At 32.3% G+C, this 22024-nt stretch overlaps 2 protein-coding genes across 2 annotated transcripts; one reads left to right on the top strand and one right to left on the bottom strand.

The window, feature by feature from the left end:
* Positions 1-865: 865 nt before the first annotated feature.
* LOC129318007 (TMV resistance protein N-like) lies at positions 866-5387 on the top strand. The gene is made up of 5 exons (XM_054962494.1): positions 866-1750; positions 1889-2143; positions 2248-3276; positions 3481-4059; positions 5152-5387. Exons 1-4 carry the CDS (start codon positions 1118-1120, stop codon positions 3616-3618), a joined length of 2055 nt encoding a protein of 684 aa, XP_054818469.1. The 5' UTR covers positions 866-1117; the 3' UTR covers positions 3619-4059; positions 5152-5387.
* Positions 5388-7726: 2339 nt separating this feature from the next.
* LOC129317487 (uncharacterized mitochondrial protein AtMg00810-like) lies at positions 7727-8547 on the bottom strand. The gene is made up of 2 exons (XM_054961804.1): positions 8516-8547; positions 7727-8333 (listed from the first exon to the last, which is right to left on the bottom strand). Exons 1-2 carry the CDS (start codon positions 8545-8547, stop codon positions 7727-7729), a joined length of 639 nt encoding a protein of 212 aa, XP_054817779.1.
* Positions 8548-22024: the final 13477 nt, after the last annotated feature.

Genomic DNA, 22024 nt, shown 5'->3' with positions numbered 1-22024 from the left:
AACTTTGAACAATATCTCCCGAGATCACATGTCCTTACGTACCAAGGATGTTTGATGACAATAGAGATTTTGACCAAAATTGACTATAATTTTATACTGATTTCTTAAATAATTTAAAAAAAGACCCATAGTAACCTTGACCTGTCTTGACCAAAACTCTAGAGGAAAAAACGTTTTCCCTTATATAAAATTCAAATACAAAATCTATGAAAAGTCAGATCATCTATGAATCATGATTAAATTGACTCACCTTAAACAAATCACTGTTCACGATCTAGTTGTTTAAAAAAAAAAACATATGGGGAGGCAATTTAGTAACAATCATGAAAAACAATTAGGAACCCAAGTTTGAGTGTAGATTTCATAATTGATCGGTCCTATCATAAAACAAATGAGAGGAAAAATAATTATAATTTTAAAACTAAGGCTGCAAGAATATAATTCATTATTCTTTCTATTACAAAACCAGCTATTTAATTTGCATTACAATAATTTTAAACAGCATGATAAATGTAGGTCAAGGTTAACTTATGTTACGTAGTTGAACTAAAAATGCTACCCATGTGACCGTGTTTCCTTATATCACATTAACTATTTTAGTTTATATAAATTAAAATTCAGTTGACTTAATGTTAAAGATATTACTTTATATTCGTTTGCAGGCACGAAACAAAACTCATTGAAGCTGTTATTGAAAAAGTGTGGTCAAAAATATATGATGAACTACATTTGACTCTGAGAGATTAGTTGGAATTGAATCAAAACTTGCAGATTTAAATTCACTTATAGAAAATGGATTGGATGATGTTCTATTTATAGGAATATGGGGCATAGGGGTTTAGGTAAAACTACTATTGCAAGAGCTTTCTATGAGAGAATGTATAGATTTTGAAGTTCATTGCTTTCTTCTTAATGTTAGAGAGGTAGATGAAAAAGAAGGTTTGATTGCCTTGCAAAAAAAAGTTCTTTCTTCTTTGGATAAAAGAAGCATGGATGTGGATGACTATCATGAAGGAAGGAAGTCGATAAAAAGCATGTTAAGCAATAGGAAAATTCTTCTTGTCCTTGATGATGTGAGTGATCTAAGCCAACTTGAGAATTTGGCTAGAAATCAAGAATGGTTTGGCAAGGGAGCTTAATAATAATAACAACCAGAGACAAGCATTTGTTATTATCACATGGTGTATCTACTTGGTATGACATCAAATTCTTGAGTGATGATGAATCCCTTGAGCTTTTCCACCAAAATGCTTTTAAAGGAAGTAAGCCAAGTGTAGATTTTTTGGAGCTTTCTAGAACTGTGATTCACTATGCTAGTGGCCTTCCTTTGGCGCTCAAAGTGTTGGGTTCATTTCTTTGCGGAAGAAATATATTAGAATGGAGAGATGCAATCGCTAGATTTAAGAAAGTTCCTCCTAATAATGGCATCTTGAAGATACTTAAAATTAGTTTCGATGGATTAGAAGAGGATGAGAAGACTATATTTTTAGATATTGCTTGCTTCTTTAAAGGGATGAAAAAAGATTATGTCATGCAAATCTTACAAAAATTGGATCTACATCCAATAATTGGAATAAAAGTTTTGGTTGATAAATCTTTGGTGATTATTAGTTCTGATACTGTATGGGTTCATGACATGCTTGAGGAAATGGCTAAGAATATTGTTGTTCAACAATCATCCCATGATGCTGGCAAACGTAGTAGGATATGGTCCTTGGAGGATGCTAATCATGTTCTAGAAAGCAATATGGTAATACTTATTTTTTGGGCCTTGTTACCATATAATATAATGCTCATAATTTTTTATGATTATGCACTTTTTATTTAGTAAATTCTTCCGTGCGTTATTTATATCATTAACTTGATTTTTTTCTTTTTTTTTATTTAGGGGACAGAAGCAATTCGAGGCATCGTGTTAAGATTAGACAAACCATATGTCTCCAATTGGGATCCTAAAGCCTTCATAAAGATGAGTAATCTTAAATTACTTATCATAAAAAGTGGTTGGCAATGGCATGCTGATTGTTTTTGTTATTTGAATCTTCCTTGTGGGCTTAAATTCTTTCCAAGTACATTAAAAGTGTTAGAATGGAAGGGATGCTGTTTAGATACTTTGCCAAGTCCGGTTCGAAAACAACCACAGGTAATTAACTATGGCTTTTCTATTAAAGATAGTTATATATAATTTGAAACAATTGATACTTGTTTAAGAATTTTTTTAAAATTTGTATCTTTTTATTTTTTCAGGTTTTAGGAAAGCTTAAGCACCTTGATTTAAGCCATTCAAGATATCTAATCAAAACACCAAATTTTGATGAAGTCCCTGATCTTGAAATACTCATTCTTGAAGGTTGTGTAAACGTTGTTGAAGTACATTCATCTCTTGGATGCCATAAGAATCTGGCCACAGTCAATTTGAAGGGTTGTAGGAGTATTAAAACTCTACCAAGAAAGTTTGAGATGAAACGCCTAGAGACTCTTACACTCTCAGGCTGTCCAAAAATCAAACGACTTCCTGAATTTGGCGAAAGTATGGAGCGTCTATCCCAACTTGATGTGGAGGATACTGGTATCACAAAACTACCTCAATCACTTGTCAATTTGACCACTCTTGCTGTTTTAAATCTTAGGAATTGCAAAAGTCTGGTATGCCTTCCCAATGTCATTCAATATATGAAGTCTATTAGAATTCTTAATTTTTCTGGTTGCTCAAAACTTTCAAGTCTTCCAGAGGTTTCGAATGAAAATGAGGCTTTAGAAGAGCTTGATGCTAGTGGAACTGCTATAAAGGAAGTGGCTTCATCAATTTGTCAGTTGAAAAATTTGAAATCACTATCTTTTAGTAGATGTACTGGACAAGCACAATCATCCTCACAAAATTTCTCTTCCATTTTCAGTAGGTTCTCTAGGATTACAAGGCCTTCAATATCCATTGGGTTATTGCTGCCCCCTTCTTTATCAAATTTATCATCATTAAGATTCTTACATTTAAGTCACTGCAATATCTATGATGAGTCCCTTCCTAATGATTTTAATGCATTATCATCATTGCGGGGGCTTGATCTGCGTGGAAACAATTTTGTTAACCTACCTAGTGGCTTTACCTCTAACCTTTTAAAGCTCCAATGGGTTAGGTTTAGTCATTGTCCAAGGCTTCAATCATTACCACGACTTCCGCCAAATATATGGTCTGCAGATGCAGTTGATTGTCCTTCAATGACACCTAAACTTGGTCCAGAACAGCTGTTGGAATGGCTCGAACAATTTGAATATGAGGTTGGTTTGATTTTCTCATTAGGATGTTTCTTACACATTATAATCATTATACTTCTCTAAAATATATACAAAAATATAGCTTCAAATAGCACAAATGTAAAAGAGCATTACATTTTGGATAATCTTAAAAGTTTTATTATATGGTTGTTTCTTGAATATTATAATCATCACACTTCTTTAACATGCTAATAATATTTGTTCCAGGATGGCTTTAAGTCAGAATGGTGGTTCTTTGTATTAAATATTCCAGGAAGTGAAGTGCCATCATGGTTTTTTAATCAAATTACTTCTATGATGAGGCTTGGTGTTGTAAACCAAATGTGTCAATTATCGCGGATATAGATGATCAATGCCTTTCAAGTGAATGGTGTGGAATAGCTGTATGCTTAGCCGTAGAAGGTTGTTTTACATCTGATTTTGTTGAAATTGATCGTCAAGCGATTGTGAGGTGGGAATGTAGAAATATTCCAGGCATGTGGAGCATCACTTTGACTGAGCGTTGGTATAGCCAATGCATTTTATTATTTATTCCATGCTTTTATAAGGGAAATCTTCAATTTTCTTTTTGGGTTGGCAATTCGTACGCATATAGTAAGGTCGAAATAAGGATAAGGAATTGTGGGTGGCGTGTGGTGTGTAAAGAAGATGTTGAAGCATGGCAAAGAACAAGGGGTGAAGGATGCAGTTGCAACAATGATTTAGACGACTGCCACGCTCTTAATGATGATGTGGTGGACATCTAAACTCCTCTTGCTAAATGCCAAAAATTGGAATAAATGATGGGTACGCACGTCAGCATTATCTTTCGTTTTTTTTTTTTGGACATCTCATGCTATTTTTGATGCATATATAATATCAGTAACATTGACATAATTCGCATACAATACAACCAATGGCAGTCATTGGTTAAAAATTATTGTATTATTAATCTCTACAATGCCACACAATTTTGATTTCATCTTTATGATATAAAATTTGAATAATCTTTAATTCAATCTTTATTATTATATTTTATCAATATATTGCTACATATTTGAAAATATTTAGCTATACATATGAAACTCAATACTTATAAAACTACATCAACATGGACCTATTTTAAAAATATGTAAACGATGAATGTACAAATATCAATGTTAAGAAAACTAGATTGGTTATTGAATCAGCAAAGATGCTCATTCATGATTCAATGGTCAAAACATGATTTGAACCATAAGTCAACTAGTCATGAATAAATTGATATATTTTAAATTTTAAACAATATATGTTTATAATAAAAATAAATAATTATATATTATAATAAAAATGAATTTTTAAATTTCAAACAAGATCATATAAGATAAAAAAGGAAATATACATTAATATTCCATCATTTAAATCCAATATACATATACTTATTTCATAATTTATAATTTATAACTTTAAAATATATGCATTTATACATATCCTGTACATATTTCTTGCATACTTGTTCTTTTTCTTCATTTATCAATGTTTATTATGTATAAATATGCATAAATTTTAGTTTATAAATATGAATTAAATTTTTTTAAAAAATATCAGGACCAATTCAACTAGATTTTTCACTAATTTTGATCGATTCAAAACCGGTTCTGCTAATTCTTGATTGGTTTTCATATTGGCCAATTCTCTGTTGTGATTAGATTGGGCTTAGGATTGATTTTCAGTTCAACTGGTTGAACCTGTCGGTCTCCTTTGATTTTAATAACACTAACAAATATAAACTTTTAAACTCATGGTTTGAGTTATTTTATATGTAAGCTACAAGAAAACTTTTATTTTTGTTTATCATGTACTCTTTAGCTGAAGATTCACTTATCATAATTGTTCACTTTGAAGTTATTTTTCTTGTAGGTTTTGTCTTTGCGAGGATTCTTTGTGATTGAATGGTTCTTGAAGTTGGTTCCTACAAGCTTGCTCTTGTAGTGTTTTTTAAGCTTTATTTTTAAAGTTGAGTGTGAATTTTAACCAGACGACAGGAGATGTTGACTGTTGATCATTTAGTTTAACTCCATCTTTCTATACTGAACTTGGTTTTGAGGATTAACTTCTCATTACCCTCAATGTGATTTAGTGTGGCACTTCTTAAAGCATATGGTGTGATTTGATGTTTTTTTAAAATTATGCTTGCAAACTCGAGATTATTACAGAAATGGGTTGTATGACTTACAAGATTGCACATATAGGAGCATTTCTTTAAAAAAAAGTTCTTGTACATATGACCAGAACAGGGACTGTTTTAAAATATAAAGGTTTCCATAACACATTTGACAGCTTTTAAGATGCATACATTCCTATATACCTTTTTTGTTTTGTTTTCCTTTGTTTTTTTAATGCATGGGAACCTCTATTTTGACAAACACTCCTTGAATAATTTTTTTAATTTTTTTTAAAAATTGTATTGTTGGAATCGATTTTGAAGAAAAACACTCCTAAAATAATTTTTATATTTTTACATTTTTAAGAATATTTTAAGGCATTTGATAGATTAAAAATGATATAAATATAATAACATCAATATTTTTAATTTTTTAAGAAAATATCTATAACAATGTACTTAGCTATATATATATATATATATATGATTTTTTAGTACAAAATGTTTTAAGCCTGAAGGAATTGATAAGCATTTAATATATACTACATATAATTTTTTTTAAAAAAGATTTGGGTGTTTGAACCAAACTTGAACCAAATTGTCCTGAATGTAAATATGTGTGAATTTTCTCTAACCCTAATTCTAAAATTTTTTTAGCTTATTTGGAATTATCCATTAGGTTTGGTTTAAATTATTGTCTTTATCTACAGGAATATAACTCACAAATTAAAGTAAGTCTCAAACTTAGCAGAATAGATTGCAGAGATGACACCAAGTTTGTGGGCATCATCAAATCCAACATGATCAGGAATAATCTACAAATAGTGTATAGAAGCCATGAAGCTAAGGCATTATTATTTTGTTCATCAAGCTCCAAAAGCAGGATTCACAATCATATATCCGTCCTCACCATGAATCTTAGTAGATGGAATTAGTTTAGTACCTTCAAGAAGAGATTGTAATCGATGCTATTTCACCATAAGTGTGACTTTCTACATCCAAAGAAGAAAGTTATTATCATCAAGAATGACATTGATCTTTTTATTTAAGAATTATTTAGGAGTCAAAGCAATAACTAGAGTGGAAACTTGAGCCATATCAAAGAATAAACAAACCACAGAGAAGAAGAAAAGAGAGAAAACAATCATCTAAAACTAAGAAAAAGGTCATCGTAGTCACCAGATTTATGGCTTTAGTACCATATAATTAACTAAGAAATGAAAGCAGAGAAGAATAAGAGTAGATGAATATTATAATCTGAATTAATTTCATAAGAAGAGTACATCTATGAAATTATAATCTAGTGACTCTATTTAAGCTACTCATAGTCACAATTGAAACCCACTTGATCAACTAACTCTAACCATCTAGAATTAGATTCGGCATTATCAAATTTACTCACTAATCAGTGCAAGGGTGATCTCAGTATGAAGTAATGCTTAATCAACATAAAATCTATTTGTAATAATTAGGTTATTTTAGGCCACTGTGTTTCTACTTCGTCACAAATTTCTCATATGTTGAATGGCCTTTGTTCTAAATATGAGCTAGTTGTTGCTGTCATTAATGCTGCAAAAGGGCAATATGGTATAAGCACAGTCACTACTATGCTTATTGATGTTGAAGCACAACACAAGACTTATATTCAGCATACATCTTCACATGTGAATTTTGCTATTTCTGTTCCTTGGGTTTCGTTGAATTTTGTTGTAATGAGACAAGAATTGAGAGAAAAATAGGTATTGTATTACTATCGGCTACTGTGTACAAGAATAAACATTTTCTTATATAGTTAGGGCACACAACCCTAGAGAATACATACAATGCCATGTGGCAAAAATAAAGAATAAGAGTAAAAAAAATAAATTAAGTAGTCTCTCTACAGGGCTTTGTGTTATTAGGCTTAAATAATAATCTATTGGGCTTTAGTTAGGTCTTAGATTTAACTTTCCCCCTCAAACGAGAGTTTGGTGAAAGCACTAAACCGAGTTTGTGTCTGAAAGCCCAAAACTTGGAGTAAGTAAACGCCTTAGTAAAAATGTCAGCAACTTGGTTAGAGGATGGGACATACTGGACAGACAGCTGTCGATTAATAACTTGATCTCGAACATAATGAATGTCCAGTTCAATATGTTTAGAGCGGGCATGTAAATTAGAAGCAAGAGCAAAGGTACTGATGTTGTCACACCAAGCAATCCAGGGCTATCTTAGTCGGAGTCCTATTTCACCTGAGAGCAATCAGAGCCATGCAAGTTCTGCAGAGAGATTAGAAAGAGCTCTATATTCGGATTCAGCACTTGATCTGGAGACTACTCGTTGCTTCTTTGCAGACTAAGAAATTAGAGAATCGCCTAAAAAAGCACAATGTCCTCCGATAGATCTCCTGTCATCAAGACAAATGGCCCAATCGGCGTCCAAGAAACCTTGCAGCTGAAGAAAATCGCAAGGCTTGATATGCAGAGCTAGTCTTGATATTCCTCTAAGGTAACAAAAAACTCGTTTTAGAGCTTTCCAATGTACATCAGTAGGTGCATTTAGGAATTGACTCAACTTATTAACAACAAAAATGATGTCCGGTCTGGTTGTAACTAAATACTGAAGAGATCCAATCGCTTGCCTGTAGACAGTAGGATTCTTCATAGTAGTTCCATCTTCTTTTGAATAATAGCAATTGACCACCATTGGAGTAGGTGCAGTAGCACATTGATCCATACTAAACTTTCTCAACAAATTTTCAACATATTTTTCTTGTTTAAGATAAAGACCTGTTCGATCTCTGTAAGCTTCAATTCCTAGGAAATAGTTGAGATGGCCTAAGTCTTTCAGGGCAAAAATAGAATTCAGATTTTCAATGAATAACTTTAGCATGTTGGGAGAATTCCCAGTAATTATAATGTCGTCTACATATATCAAAACAAACATTATGCTGTTGTTGTACCTGAAAAAGAACAGAGATGTGTCACACTTTGAATGCACGAAGTTCCAATTAAGGAGAGTGGTTCTTAGTTTTTCAAACCAAGCTCTTGGAGCTTATTTTAGACCATAGATTGCTTTCTTCAATGAACACACATGATTTGGGAATTTAAAATCCTCAAAACCTTTAAGTTGTCTCATGAATACCTCTTCTTGTAGAGTTCCATTGAGGAAAGCATTGTTGACGTCCATCTGTCTTATTTGCTAGTTAAATGTAACAGCAATAGTGAGAATGAATCTTAAAGTAGTGGTCTTTAAGACGGGACTAAAGGTCTCATCAAAATCAATTCCTGGGTGCTGTTGAAAACCTTTCGCGACCAGTCTGGCTTTATGTTTAGTGATGCCATCAGAATTTTGTTTCACTTTAAAAACCCACTTGCAATCCACTATCTTCTTGTTGCTGGAATAAGGCACTAAGGTCCATGTTTTGTTGAGGATCAAGGCATTAAATTCACTTTCCATTGCTTCTCTCCAGCTCTTTGAATTCAAAGCTTCCTTGACATTTCTTGGTTCTGAGTGAGTTTCTAATTCTTCAACAGCCATACCAACATAAGGGACTTTAAGTTTAATGATTCCAGTCTTACTTCTAGTCACCATAGGATGTTGATTTTGAGGGCTATTTAGTACAGCAACTAATTCACATGTAGCATCTGATTCAAATTGCGACTGAGAGTTTGGAACTGGTGATAACCATACAGGACTTGAAATTGGAGGTTGAAAAGTGGATGTTCCTGAACTTTGAAGTGGGGCAGGGAACTCAGGACTATCTAATTGAGTTTGAGCTGTTTCTTGCAATATGACAGTATCCAATGGACACATGTTTAAAGCTGAAGCATTCAGGGGTTTGAAGAACACTTGCGGATGAACTTCTTCAACTTGTAAAGCTTTCTTGTTTATGAATCATGTTTCAAAAGGAAATTTAGACTCATTAAATACTACATGCCTGGATAAATATATTCTCCCTGTAGAACTTAAGCATTTAAAGCCTTTATGTGAATTGCTGTAGCCCAAGAATACACACTTAGTGGACCTAAATTAGAGTTTATTTTGATTGTAAGGTCTCAAATATGGATAGCATGCACATCCAAATACTTTAAGTTGAGAGTAGTCTGGATGTTTGACATGTAGTATGGTATAAGGTGAAATTCCACTTAGAACTGGTGTAGGCAGTCTGTTTATTAGTTCTGTGGCAATGTGGAAAGCTTCCCACCAGTAGAAAAGAGGCATTTTAGCTTGAGCTAATAGTGTGAGTCCTATCTCTACAATATGTCTGTGCTTTCTTTTAGCTCTACCATTTTGTGGTGATGTATGAGGACATGAATGGCGAAAATGTATACCAGATTCTTGTAGAAGTTTGGAAAAACTCCCATACTCTCCACCCCAGTCGTTGTGAACAATTTTAATTTGTTTCTCAAACTATTTTTTAGCAAAAGATTTGAATTGAATTAACATAGGTAAAGCCTCATCTTTACTCTTTAGAGGATAAATCTAAGAGTATTGACTGAAATCATCAACAAACAACACATAATATTTATAGCCATTCATAGAGACTAAAGGAGAGGGACCCCAAAGATCCATATGAATTAATTCAAGAGGTGTTGTGGCATGTGAGGTAGATAGTTTGAAAGGTAATGAATGAGCTTTTCTATACTTGCAAGACTCATAAAAGATAGTTTCATTAGTAGGAACTTTCAAATTACAATCATTAATCACTTTGTTTAAAATCCTATCACTAGGATGACCAAGTCTAGAATGCCAAAGAACTCTACTAGAAACACTAGACTTAGATGCTGAAATATCAGCTTCTTCACCCGCAGTAAGAGCAAAATTATCACAGTGATCACCGTGACCTCCAGTTTCCTTAGTATCGCCAACACGATACATTCCATTAGTTGATATCCCTTCTAGCATTGTTTCCTCCGTCTATTGATCCTTCACAGAAAAACCTCTAGTATTAAAAACAATATCAGCATCATTATCATTTGCCATCTTGTAAACACTTAATAAGTTCTTTTTAATTCTTGGAGAATACATGACATTGGATAATTTGACCTTCTTGCTAGGGATATTTTGAATAGTAGTAGAACCCACTTTCTCAACATGAAGTTTGTCACCATTACCTACTATAATTTTCACATTACCATTTGGTTTAGAGGAATTGTCAAGACGGGAAACATCATTTGTGACATGAGTAGAGGCACCGCTGTCCAGGTACCATGAGTCATCACCGACAGTCTCTGGTGTAGCCATAAAAGCAAAACTAAAATCAGAGTTAGGAACATCTCTTGATGGCCCAGAACTTCTAGTACTGGGGTTCACAAAGGTCTTATCAAATCTGTAGAAACACTTATCAACTTGATGACTGAACCTCTCACAAAGCTGACATTTGGGCTTGTCACCACTGGTTTGACCTTTATTATTTCCTCTGCCACAACCATGATAGCCACGGGAACCTCGGCGAACTTGCCAAGGAGCCTTTGAAGCAAAAAAATCCGTAGCATGTGCATAGTTCACAAACTAATTTGAGACATTAATTTGAGCAAATTGGTTCAGCTGCTCCAAACGACTCTTAAAGGTTAAGAGAGAGGTCTGAAATTCTATCTAGCTAAGTATTTCTGCTTCAGAAGAGTGTTTTACCACTAACGCATTATATTCACCATCTAGTCCTGCTAAGATTTGAATGATTAAGTTAGATTAAGGAATGGGATTTCCTGCAACAGCAAGCTGTTCAGTGAGATTCTTCATTTTTGATAGATAAGAGTCCATGGATAAGTTTCCTTTCCGCGTGCGTTGTATTTCTAAACGAAGGAGAAAGACTCTGGCTTTTGTTTAGGCTCCAGCAAGCTGTTTAGCTGCGAGCCAGAGACCAGCAGATGAAGAAACAATGTGTCATCTGTAAAGAGATTTCCAACGACATAGTGTTGAGTAACCAGCCGAAGAGAATCTGGTCTATAGCTACCCAGTCTTCGAACTCTGGGTTAACAATGACAGAATCACCAGTATTAATAAACTAACGAGGACAGACCTTGGTCCCATTAATGAATCCTTCGAGCTTGAAACCTTTAATGATAGGAAGGACATGCATTTGCCAGACAATAAAATTTGTTCTGTCCAACTTGACAGAACATATTTGACTTAGAGAACCAAAGTTGCCATTCAGCTTAGGAAGATTAGAGGCAGCAAGCAAAGAGGCAATACTAGAGCTGGATGACGATGAAAAAGAACCTGCAGTGTTTGATGGAGAAGAGGCCATGGTGTGGCTCTGATACCAAGACAAGAATTGAGAGAAAAATAGGTATGTATTACTATCAGCTACTGTGTACAGGTGTAAGCATTATCTTATATAGTTAGGGCACACAACCCTAGAGAATACATACAATGCCATGTGGCAGAAATAAAGAATAAGAGTAAAAAAATAAATTAAGTAGTCTCTCTACAGGGCTTTGTGTTATTGGGCTTAAATAATAATTTATTGGGCTTCAGTTGGGTCTTAGATTTAACTAATGACTCTGGAAAAAAATAAATTAACAAAGTTAATTAGTAACATATTTTGATGTTATTTTTATAATTTTAGAATAAAAATGACGGTAATCTAGTGGAAAGTTAACTGGTAGTTTATCCTTTAGATTTTGGTTTCGTATCTTGTAGTGTAAAGGGAGAAATTTTATTTTTTATTATTTTTGCTTCATTTTTTTGAAATTACCAAAATGCCCCTATTGATAAAAGGAAAATAAAATACAGCACGCTCAATCATATGTATATATATATATATATATTTTATCAGTGCGCTTCTCCATCTCCATTTGAGTATGGTGATGGAGACAAGAGGGAGCTAGAACCTTCCAAGCCTTTCTCTGCAATTCTCCTTCCCTTTCAGTCACCGATGAGAGCAAGTGTGTGAGGGATTTTCTAAATATTATTGATAGAGGTCACCAGATTCTTCTTTCCCTCTCTCACATTGTCTAAATTCCCTCTTCCATTCATGTCTTGCTGTGAGTGTCAGTGTGTCGCTGGATTTTTCTTCATCCTCGTTCGTCCATACATCACTAGTGTCTGTGTGAAGTAGGAGATCTTTTGTTGCTAGAGATTGCTGGATTAATTCTTCCACGTCTTCTCCTATTCGTGCTGTCTCTGTTCTGGTGAGGGAGTGAGAGCTTTGCTTCTTCCTTCTTCTTCCCTCTCGCATGATTTGTTGTGGCTAAGCCCAAAGATTCTCTTCCTCCCTTTCTACTGTGTTTTGTAGCACATTTGATCCCTCAATCATGATCTCTTGTGATGTATGAAGGATTTGGGTGTTGGCCTCATTAGATTTAAATTTATAAAGTTGTTTGGAAGCTGTATGGATTGAAATTTTTAGAGTAGGAAGCATGATGATATACTTTGAATTTTTAATGCACTCTAGATGTTTGATAAAATGTCTAGAAGAGTTGAAGTGGAGTAATTAACTATATTCAATATATTAAGGACTAATATTATGGATTTAAATTTATTTTGGATAAAGAGATGAATCTGGGAAGCATAGAAAATTTATTTAAATGTTCAAAAAAATTTTGAAAGGAGATTTAAAGAGTAAATTGTTTGTTGTGTGGTTGATAACTTATAAACCATGGTATTGTTTCATGATTTAATTGTGCTGTTTCATGATTTTATTTTGGGATGTACATGAAGTATTTAATGAAATGTGATGGATAGATGCTGGTCTATGGTGGCAACCAAGTGTGATGAATGGGTTACTAGAATAGGGGGGAAAACTAATCATCCCTCATTGTTCTTGCCTGATGCGTAAATGGGAGATTAGTTTAGATTCAAGCAAAATGAAATTCAGGTTTGAAGAGGATGATTTTTGATAAATAATTCTATTATAATTGTTCTGGCTATTGCTTGAGGAGGATGGTAGTGGGTTAGGATTTTATGAGTTTAAATTTATTCTTGATGGGATATGAATTTAGAAAGTATGATAAATCTAAATGTTGATATTGAAAATTATTGGACAAGGGTTCAGAATCCCAATTGATTAAATTAGGAGTTGATGTTGAAAGGTCTAAGTGGGGATCATGTCTCAGTCAAAGGCTTAGCTATGGCGAAGGGATTTGGGAGGAATTTTGCAATATAGAAGATGGTGTTCGGGAAAACTTGAATTGTATAAATTAATTATGATCTGTCAATGTTGGAAGGGATTTTATTGAACTTGTAGAAAGTCTATTGAAATCCTATTATATATTATAGGGTGTTGGGAAGAAGAGGAACTTGATAGGAGTTGAGAGAAGTAAACCTTTGGATTTGTGAACATGATGGGTAAGTAGATAACATCTCAATTAATTTTCTAACAAATTTCTTTTTAGTAAAATATTATTTTCCTTAAATAGATTATGTGTACTATTTCAAGCGTTGAATATTTTTCTTAATTAAATTACCTAAGCTCGTGAAGTCATAGCATGTGTGGTGAAAGATAGATGAATTTCTGCAATTGTATGTACATCCTCTTAAATAGATTCAAGAAAAATGTTTTCACAAGTTCAAGTAATCTTATATTTGATAAAGCTTGACAATAATGGAAGTTGGCGAAGACGATTATATTACAATTATGAATTTTCGTATTTAGAAGACTGATATTTTAAATGATTCATCCAAGTTTGATACTTAAAAAGTAAATTTATGTTTTGAAATAGATTATTTTCCTTGCATGTTTGGAAATTGTTTTTGAACAGACTATATACAAAACACTGGTTACTAACAGCAACTCCGTTAGCCCTTAGTGCGCCATGGCTAAAACCTAGCTAGCTTGGTACTTGTGGGTATAGTACTCATGTTTGATATTTGTGAGTATCACACTCAGTTATTATTCATTTTTATTATATTAATTATTTATTTTCTAGTATTTCTAGGACATAGTTTGAATCGTTTTGATATCTTTAAACATATTGCTGATCCTGCTTCTTTTGGTTCTTATTCTCTGGAAGTATAGTACACTGCATATTATCCTGATGCTAATCACTTTGTGCATGCTCATGTAGAGCCTCATATTGCTGATGATATTGGTCAATCCAAAATATGTCTACACCTTATAATGTCTTATAATTTCCTAGAATCCTACATGTAACTAATATGATAAAAAAGCTTGTTATCCGTGTCCCGAGTCTCAAAAGATATTATATTGAAGATCAAAGAACAAAATAGATCAGATGATGGGAAGCCAAAATTTTTGGGGGAGAGGGGTGGGGAGGGAGTAAGAGATCAAACAGAAGATTTACCAAAACCAGATAGTGAAATCAGCTGCCAATAAATTCTCCTCTTGCATCCCATGGGCGATTTTCATAAGACTTTCCGACAGTGCTATGTATTCTATTTACAGTGCCATCCTTGCTGCGGAATTCCGGAAAATAATCAAGGAACATCTTGTTTCCAAGTTCAAATATTTATATAAAAAATTGCAGATGCCTTCACTTTAGAGATGATTTACAACTAAAGTTCTCATATTCTCAACTCATCTTCAAAAATATTTTAGGATCCAACCGTCTTTCCTCCTAAAATGTAATTAACACACTGCACAAAATAATGATGCAAATTTCTAACTCAGCCCGCGGGCAAGAAGATTAAGAACATCTCAACGAGGACTTCGATTTATTTTTCTTTCATTCACTCAGAACTTCAAAATTGGTCCTAGTTCATATGAAGGCAAGAAAATTTGTTAGACTTTATGTTCCTTTTCCTCTTGTGGGTTCAATAATTTGTCACGATAGTACAATACAAGATTTCAACGAAATAATAAATTCTATCATGTCATTATAACATTTTTCTTGTGTTCTTTCGTCCATAAATACATACATATATACATATACATGCACGTATACATGCATGCATGGAAATCTCTTGGTAATAATGGGGAGCATAGAGGATAGCGGCAGAAAAAAAAGGATGAAATGTGAAGCTTTACAAAGGAGTGCGATGGGGAAGTGTAACAAGTCAGTGTGTTACGGTAAATCCTCGGTAGCTATATTTTCTCAAATGTATATTCAATCAAAGTGGATCCCTCATAACTAGAGATGGAAATGGTCTTATGAAGTTTGAATTACGCACGGAGTTTATTGGTAATCACTATAATATTACTAATGTCAGAGTTTTAATTTATTACACCTCATGAGAAGTCTCAAGTAAACAGATGTTGGAAAGATATAGAATGACTAGTTTAGAAGATCTGTTAAAACAATATGACGGAAATGGGCCTCAGTTTACTTAGTCAAGGAGAAGGCCCAAGCCTGGGCAAAATACTTTATATATATATATATATGGGGGCGATTAGGGAGAAATTTAGTTACAGGAGAGAGAAAGGTAAGGAAGATTTTGGGATGATTCTAAGGTATTTGGATTTGGTGAGCGGTGATGACTTTCAATATTTTAATAAATTTAATAAAGTTTTTAATATAATTGAAAGTCATCTTGTGAAATTAATTAATAAATATATGATTAATTGGATAATTATTTGTGAAATTGGAGGTGGATAAAGTTTAAAACAATTATAGAAGTTATTGTATCAATTATGACATTATATCTGGGTTTATTCTTATAGGAAGGCCCAATTTATGGGTCAAAAGTTGACAATCATGAAACCCACAAAAAATTGAATTCTGTCTAATGATGCTGCAGTATCAATTTTGGTTGTTACAACATCAGATCAATTTTCAGCAAAACACACGACATCATTTAAAATTGTGTTTTAAAGGTTTCAAGCTATCATTTTCGTTGCATTTCGTCTTCAACTAGCAAATGTATGTCCAAGGACCATTCTAAGGTGGAAAAGAGTTGGAGAACCTTAGAAAACACTTGGGTCTTGCAATTTATGATAGAAATCATCCTTCATAAGCTTTCTTCTCCCTTTTCTCTACTTTTGTTTAATATTGTTGCTTTGTGCTGTTTTAATGGTTGTTAATAGCTGAATCTATTTGACCTATATTTACTAATCTCTTGCTTGCTTTATAAAAATTGAATCTATTGTACATATTTGTAAATACTCTTCAAAGTAAACTCACTCAATGAGTGTCTTCATTACAACCATTAGAATTCATCAATATTAAAAACTTATTAAAATATATTTTTCTTCAAAAAATCAAAACAATCATCACAATTGCAACAATTTTTATTTATGTTGTCCCTTTAAAAATTTGAAATTGATACTTTTTCAGTATTAGATGATAAAATATTTAACAATCATTTTATTAAATCAAATTGTTATTATTGTACCACCTGAAACGCTATTTGAGGGAGTATATTTGAATCACTTATCAAATTCAAATCCAAAGATAGCCATTGCCTCACACATGCAAAGGAAGCGGAGACACTTTTGGTGAAGTATGTGGGCCCGTTTGGTTTTTATTCTCATTTTTTATTTTCCAAAACTGTGTTGTAATATAACTTTTAAAATTGTTTTTAAAAAAAATAAAATGAAAATATATTTAGTTACATTAGTTTAAAAATAATTTTAAAATTAAAAAAATAAACTAATAGTAATAGTTATAGGCAATTAATGATGTTAATTTATGATAGAAATTAATTAAAATAACTATAATTTCTAATAATCAAATGTAGAATATTTAAAAAACAAGAAAAATAAAAAGAAAACAACTTAAAATTGTTTCCATTCTTTTTAAAAAAAATAAAAAATAAAAACACTTTTAGAAACAATTAGGTGAAAAACACTTAACCAAACAAATTTTTAACTTTTTTTAGTTTTTAAAAACAAAAAACATCTTTTAAAAACAGAAAACCAACAAGCCTTGTATCTGCGTCTTTTTTTTCTTTTTTTTTTTTTGGTCCCTATCCCAACTGAGTCCTGCGGAGCAACATCTTAACGCCTTTGAACCTGCTTGCTAAGCTCCCACGCGGTTAGAAATAAATTAACTATGGCGATAGTGTTGAAAGAAATTAAATATGTGTGTATACGTAATATGAAAATAGATTTCATGCGAATATATATATATATATATATATCATATGAAAGTGTTACCTGTGTACATTCACGCAACTAGATCACAGGGCTGCGACATTCCCACAATTTGGTGACGTATATATGTGTCTTTTTTCTTTGTCCCTATCCCAAACTGAAAATTTTGCGAAGAGGAACTGACGCGTTTGAAATAAATTAATTACAGGGGTAGCGTTGAAACAAATTAGTATGAGGAAATATATATATATATATATATATATATGTAGATCATATTACTAACGCGTTGAAATCTTAACTAAGAACGAAATTCTACTAAAAATATTCTTTACTATTTCACTATCTTGGTCAATGCAAGCAGGCATGATATTACTATTAAGCTATGTCTAGTGAATATATCTGTTCCTAGTGGTGACATTGATTTCTCCATCAACTCCATCTAAATCAGGATCTAGGGTTGTGGAATTCATTATAAATTTAAAAATATGATTTATAAAATAATTTATATAATTTTAGATAAATTTTTAGACAAATATAATTAAAAAGTAAGTAATAATACTTAACTGTGATTTTAGATTTATAATTGAACTTTCATCTCTCCGGTAGATTTGAAGGATTTAAAGGCCAAAATGCTAAAACAACACTGCATGCCTACACTCTAGCTGCACCTAAAACCTACTCACATAAATTCTGATATAAGACCTAGGAAGACCTAGGAAGTGATTCATAAATCTCCTCTGGATCTTCGTCTCTATCAGATTTGCTACTAAAACTCTCGCATTTGCAACTTTCAAAATAGAATTTTGCAATCCACTCTCATTCAAAATGTTTTAGAACCTGACTACAACTGGTCAGTCTTTTGGGACTTAAATGTTATTCTCCCATTTTAAAAGCCTTGAGATGTACATGACATATTATGAGTCTACTTAATATTTAAATGGGGAGGGCTTTAATATACTGAAAATTTTTAAAAATCAAAATTTTAGTCAATTTTTTTAAAAAGGTAAATAAGTTAACAATGGTTTATATTGTAGTTTTAGAAGAGTAGGTTATGAAGAGTAGGGTCTATGGCAAGAGTATATCTATGCATGCATGTGACCTTGAAATTTCCATAAAAACCGTGTAGGGAGGAAATAGAGACCGAATTGTCAAAGAAATATTTCTTGAGAGGAGGGTCCATATAATATACAAGAATATGTTCTATATTAAACAATCAAAATAATAAAGGCAAGGACGGTGCTGGGACGTCCCCATTAAAAAGAAAATTAAATAACGGATTAATGGAAGCAGGTCTGAATAATTGGACCAAAGTTCCAAGTCTCAAATTTTTTTCATTAAAATATTTCATCTTTCCTTGGTTCTTTAGTGTCAATATTTTCATGGGTGAAAAGGCAAAAATGACCTTTAAGTATCTCGAGAGAAAAAAAAACAGAGAGAGCAAAAAATGAACATGGGAGCTTGATGATGCTGAATTTGGATTTTCAAGAAAAAATTATGTCGTCTTATTTTAAAAATTTTCCATACTTAGTTAATTTTTTTAACATGATGAAAAGCTTTCAGGAAAAAAAAAACTAAATCTGAGAGTTTGATGAAGCTGCCGAGTTTAGTTTTTTAATTTGTGAAACTGACTATTTTAAAAAACTAAGTATCTAAACATAAAATACGATACAGCAGCATCTGATCCACTTTTATCCTATTTTCAATTTATAAACTTCAATTTTAATCCAAACACACCTTAAAAAAAATATGAGACTTCACCTCACTTCATATACAACAATAACAAGCCTTATTCCACTAGGTAGAGTTGACTACATGGATTATATGTCTCCATTGTGATCTATCATTTACCAAGCTTTTAAAAATATTATTAACTAAGATATTTGGTCAATAACTTTTAAAAGTGTTCTTTTTCACCTTCCTTTACCCCTCTTAATAAGATTTAAAATTATTCATTCCACTCATCTTACTGGTACCTCTCGCTATCTTCTTTGTACATGTCCAAATTATCTCAAATGATTTCTTACTATTTTTTCCTCAACAGGTGCTACGCCCACTTTTTCACATATATGATTATTTTGAAATTCTAACTTTATGATCTTACTATCCTGCTAAAGCTTAACATTCACTACCATATAATATAGCTGCTTTTCTAACCCTTTGATAAATCCTTTATGTTTATAGCAAATAATTAATTTAGCCTTTTTTCAATTAAACCACCCAACTTGTATCTTATATGTAATATCCCCATCAATTTCTCCATCATAATGAATAATAGCTCTCAAATATCTAAACTTTTCGAGCCACTTGAAGTATAATCTGATCTCCCAATCTCCCTACTGCTTCATATATATTCATATTAAAATGTTATATAAAGACATTTACCAATATATATATATATATATATATATTATAGATTGGTGATCAAAGGTGCATGCACGACGGTTTCCTTTGTCCCTTGCCGAAATGAAAGTTCTGCGAAGACTGACTTGGTGGACGACGACTACTTGGAACTGAGTCTTATATATGCCTTGGTTTGGAGCTTCATATACAAACACTCACGCACCTCGTAGATTTTGCAGATCATCAGAGACTGAAGACTAAACAAAAGATTTATTGGCCTCAACATTATTAATTGTATTACCCATGAACAATGAGAACAATATCGCTCAACTAGAAAAATGAGAGAATCATCATGTGTGCAAATAGGCTTCTGATGCAACCAATTTTCTAGTCTTGGTTCGATGAACTTTGTGAAACGTACCTATTGATTTTGTTTGGATTACTTTGTGTAAAATCTGTCTCTTCATTTCCAATCCTAATTTCTGCGCTTCTTCCCCACTAGGCTAGACAACATCTTGTATGGAGTATTAACATTTAGTATCTAAGATTAGCAAGTAAACATAAAATTCACCTCCAAAAGTTTATAGTATCAATAAAATTCTGATTCAAATTCTGGAAAATAGCTTTCCTTTGCTCTAGCATGACTTATCTAAATCTTAGAAAATGCATCACTGAAATGATGGTTTGGTTAATTCGGGCAGCAAATGATAGGATATCATTATATTAATCATCAACTTCAAAGGAAGTTGTGCGAAGATCTATGAAAATTAAATCTGAAAAATGCAATTTTGCTTAAAAAAGATCTGAAAAATGAAATAAAAATGATTGAGAAATTGAAACAGTGGTCAAAAGAGTTGAATTTGCAAATGTTAACCCCAACCTAACCCCAAAGGTATTAATTTTGTTCATCACGCCCACAAACAGGCGAACACCAAATTTCACACAATTCTAGGCAAATTAGAAACAATGCACAAAAACAGGGGAAACAAGTGCGAAAACAGGGAAAAGTTCACGAAAAATACAAGTTAAAAACAAGGGAAACAAGTCAAATCTCAAACCAAATACACAAATTCTTAAAATTTAAGCCTATCTAATTTTTATATGTTGTTGGAAATGTTGAAAAATTTCACACGTTTTGAAATGCATAACAATTTTTAAATGTCTATTCTATCTCTATTGTCATTTTTTTTAACTTATATGGGATCATGGGCTTTTTCACACTCATGGATGCTCAGATACACTTGGGATTCCTTTTACAAAATCATAGCAAGTAGACTTCCAAAAGATGATCCACAGACAGTAGTTTGAATGGTATAGTGCTTCTTAAATGTATTGATGTATTAGATTTATCATAGATCTATTTCCTTTTTTTGGGGGAGGGGGGAATTTCAGTAAAGAATCGTGGTAGGAATTTTATTTTAAATTAAGATCAATGAAATCTAAAATAATATGGCAGGATAAAAGAAATGAGTTGAAATTCTTTTTGGTTGAAAATTTATTAAAATACCGTTTATTTATTTTTAAAAAAAATCCACCAATTAATCATTTCCTCATCATATCTCAAGCATTTCAACCCTTGAAAAGTCTTTTTTGATTTATGTGTATAATGGCTTAATTTAATAAAAATTAAAATGGGAAACAAGTTTATGGTAGATGGGTTTTAATTTGTGGAATGGACTAAAATACAAACCTTTAGACACTTTGAGTATAGAATGCAGAGATTGGTAATGGACAAGCTATTAGAAGTTATTTTTACATAATTAAATCCCTTGCTGCCAATATTTTTGGAAGGCAAGAAAGGTTTTTAAGTAAGTTGAGTTCTTGAAAATTTGAATTACAATTGACCTGAAAATATTCACAATTTCTTTTATTTTTTTATACAATGATTTTCTTTTGTTTGAGGACAAATAAATATTTAAGTGTGGGGATTTGATGACTCCAAATATTTTTATATGCTTTTGAAAAATTTTATAATCAATTTAGAATTATCTAAGTAATTTTATAGTAATAAGTAATTACTACCTTTCACCAAAACTAATTAGAATCTCTATTGTGTGAAATCATTATTATCAATGGAACAACCTTTTAATTACTTTAAAAATATTTTTAACATATTTTTAACACAGTTTTATTGCGCGTAGGGTACAAGAGTCAGTGACTCGCCTTCATTGCGTTGCCATGTTTTAGTTTGCATTATTATATGCACGCATGTGACCTTGAATTTCCTTAAAAGCCGTGAGAGGAAATAGACTGAATTGTTAAAGAAAAAAAATCTTCAGAGGAGGGTCCACCGAATAGAAGAATGTGTTCTAAATTGAACAATAATGGATTAGTGGTTGGTCTGAATATAAATTTGAATCAAACGAAAATTTTGGAGT

This window comes from Prosopis cineraria, unplaced genomic scaffold (genome assembly GCF_029017545.1).
Source record: "Prosopis cineraria cultivar Desert tree isolate PC_DT_omini unplaced genomic scaffold, ASM2901754v1 PC8, whole genome shotgun sequence".
NCBI lineage: Eukaryota > Viridiplantae > Streptophyta > Magnoliopsida > Fabales > Fabaceae > Prosopis > Prosopis cineraria.
The sequence above is the reverse complement of the archived record's forward strand: the minus strand, read 5'-3'. Positions and strand labels throughout refer to the sequence as shown.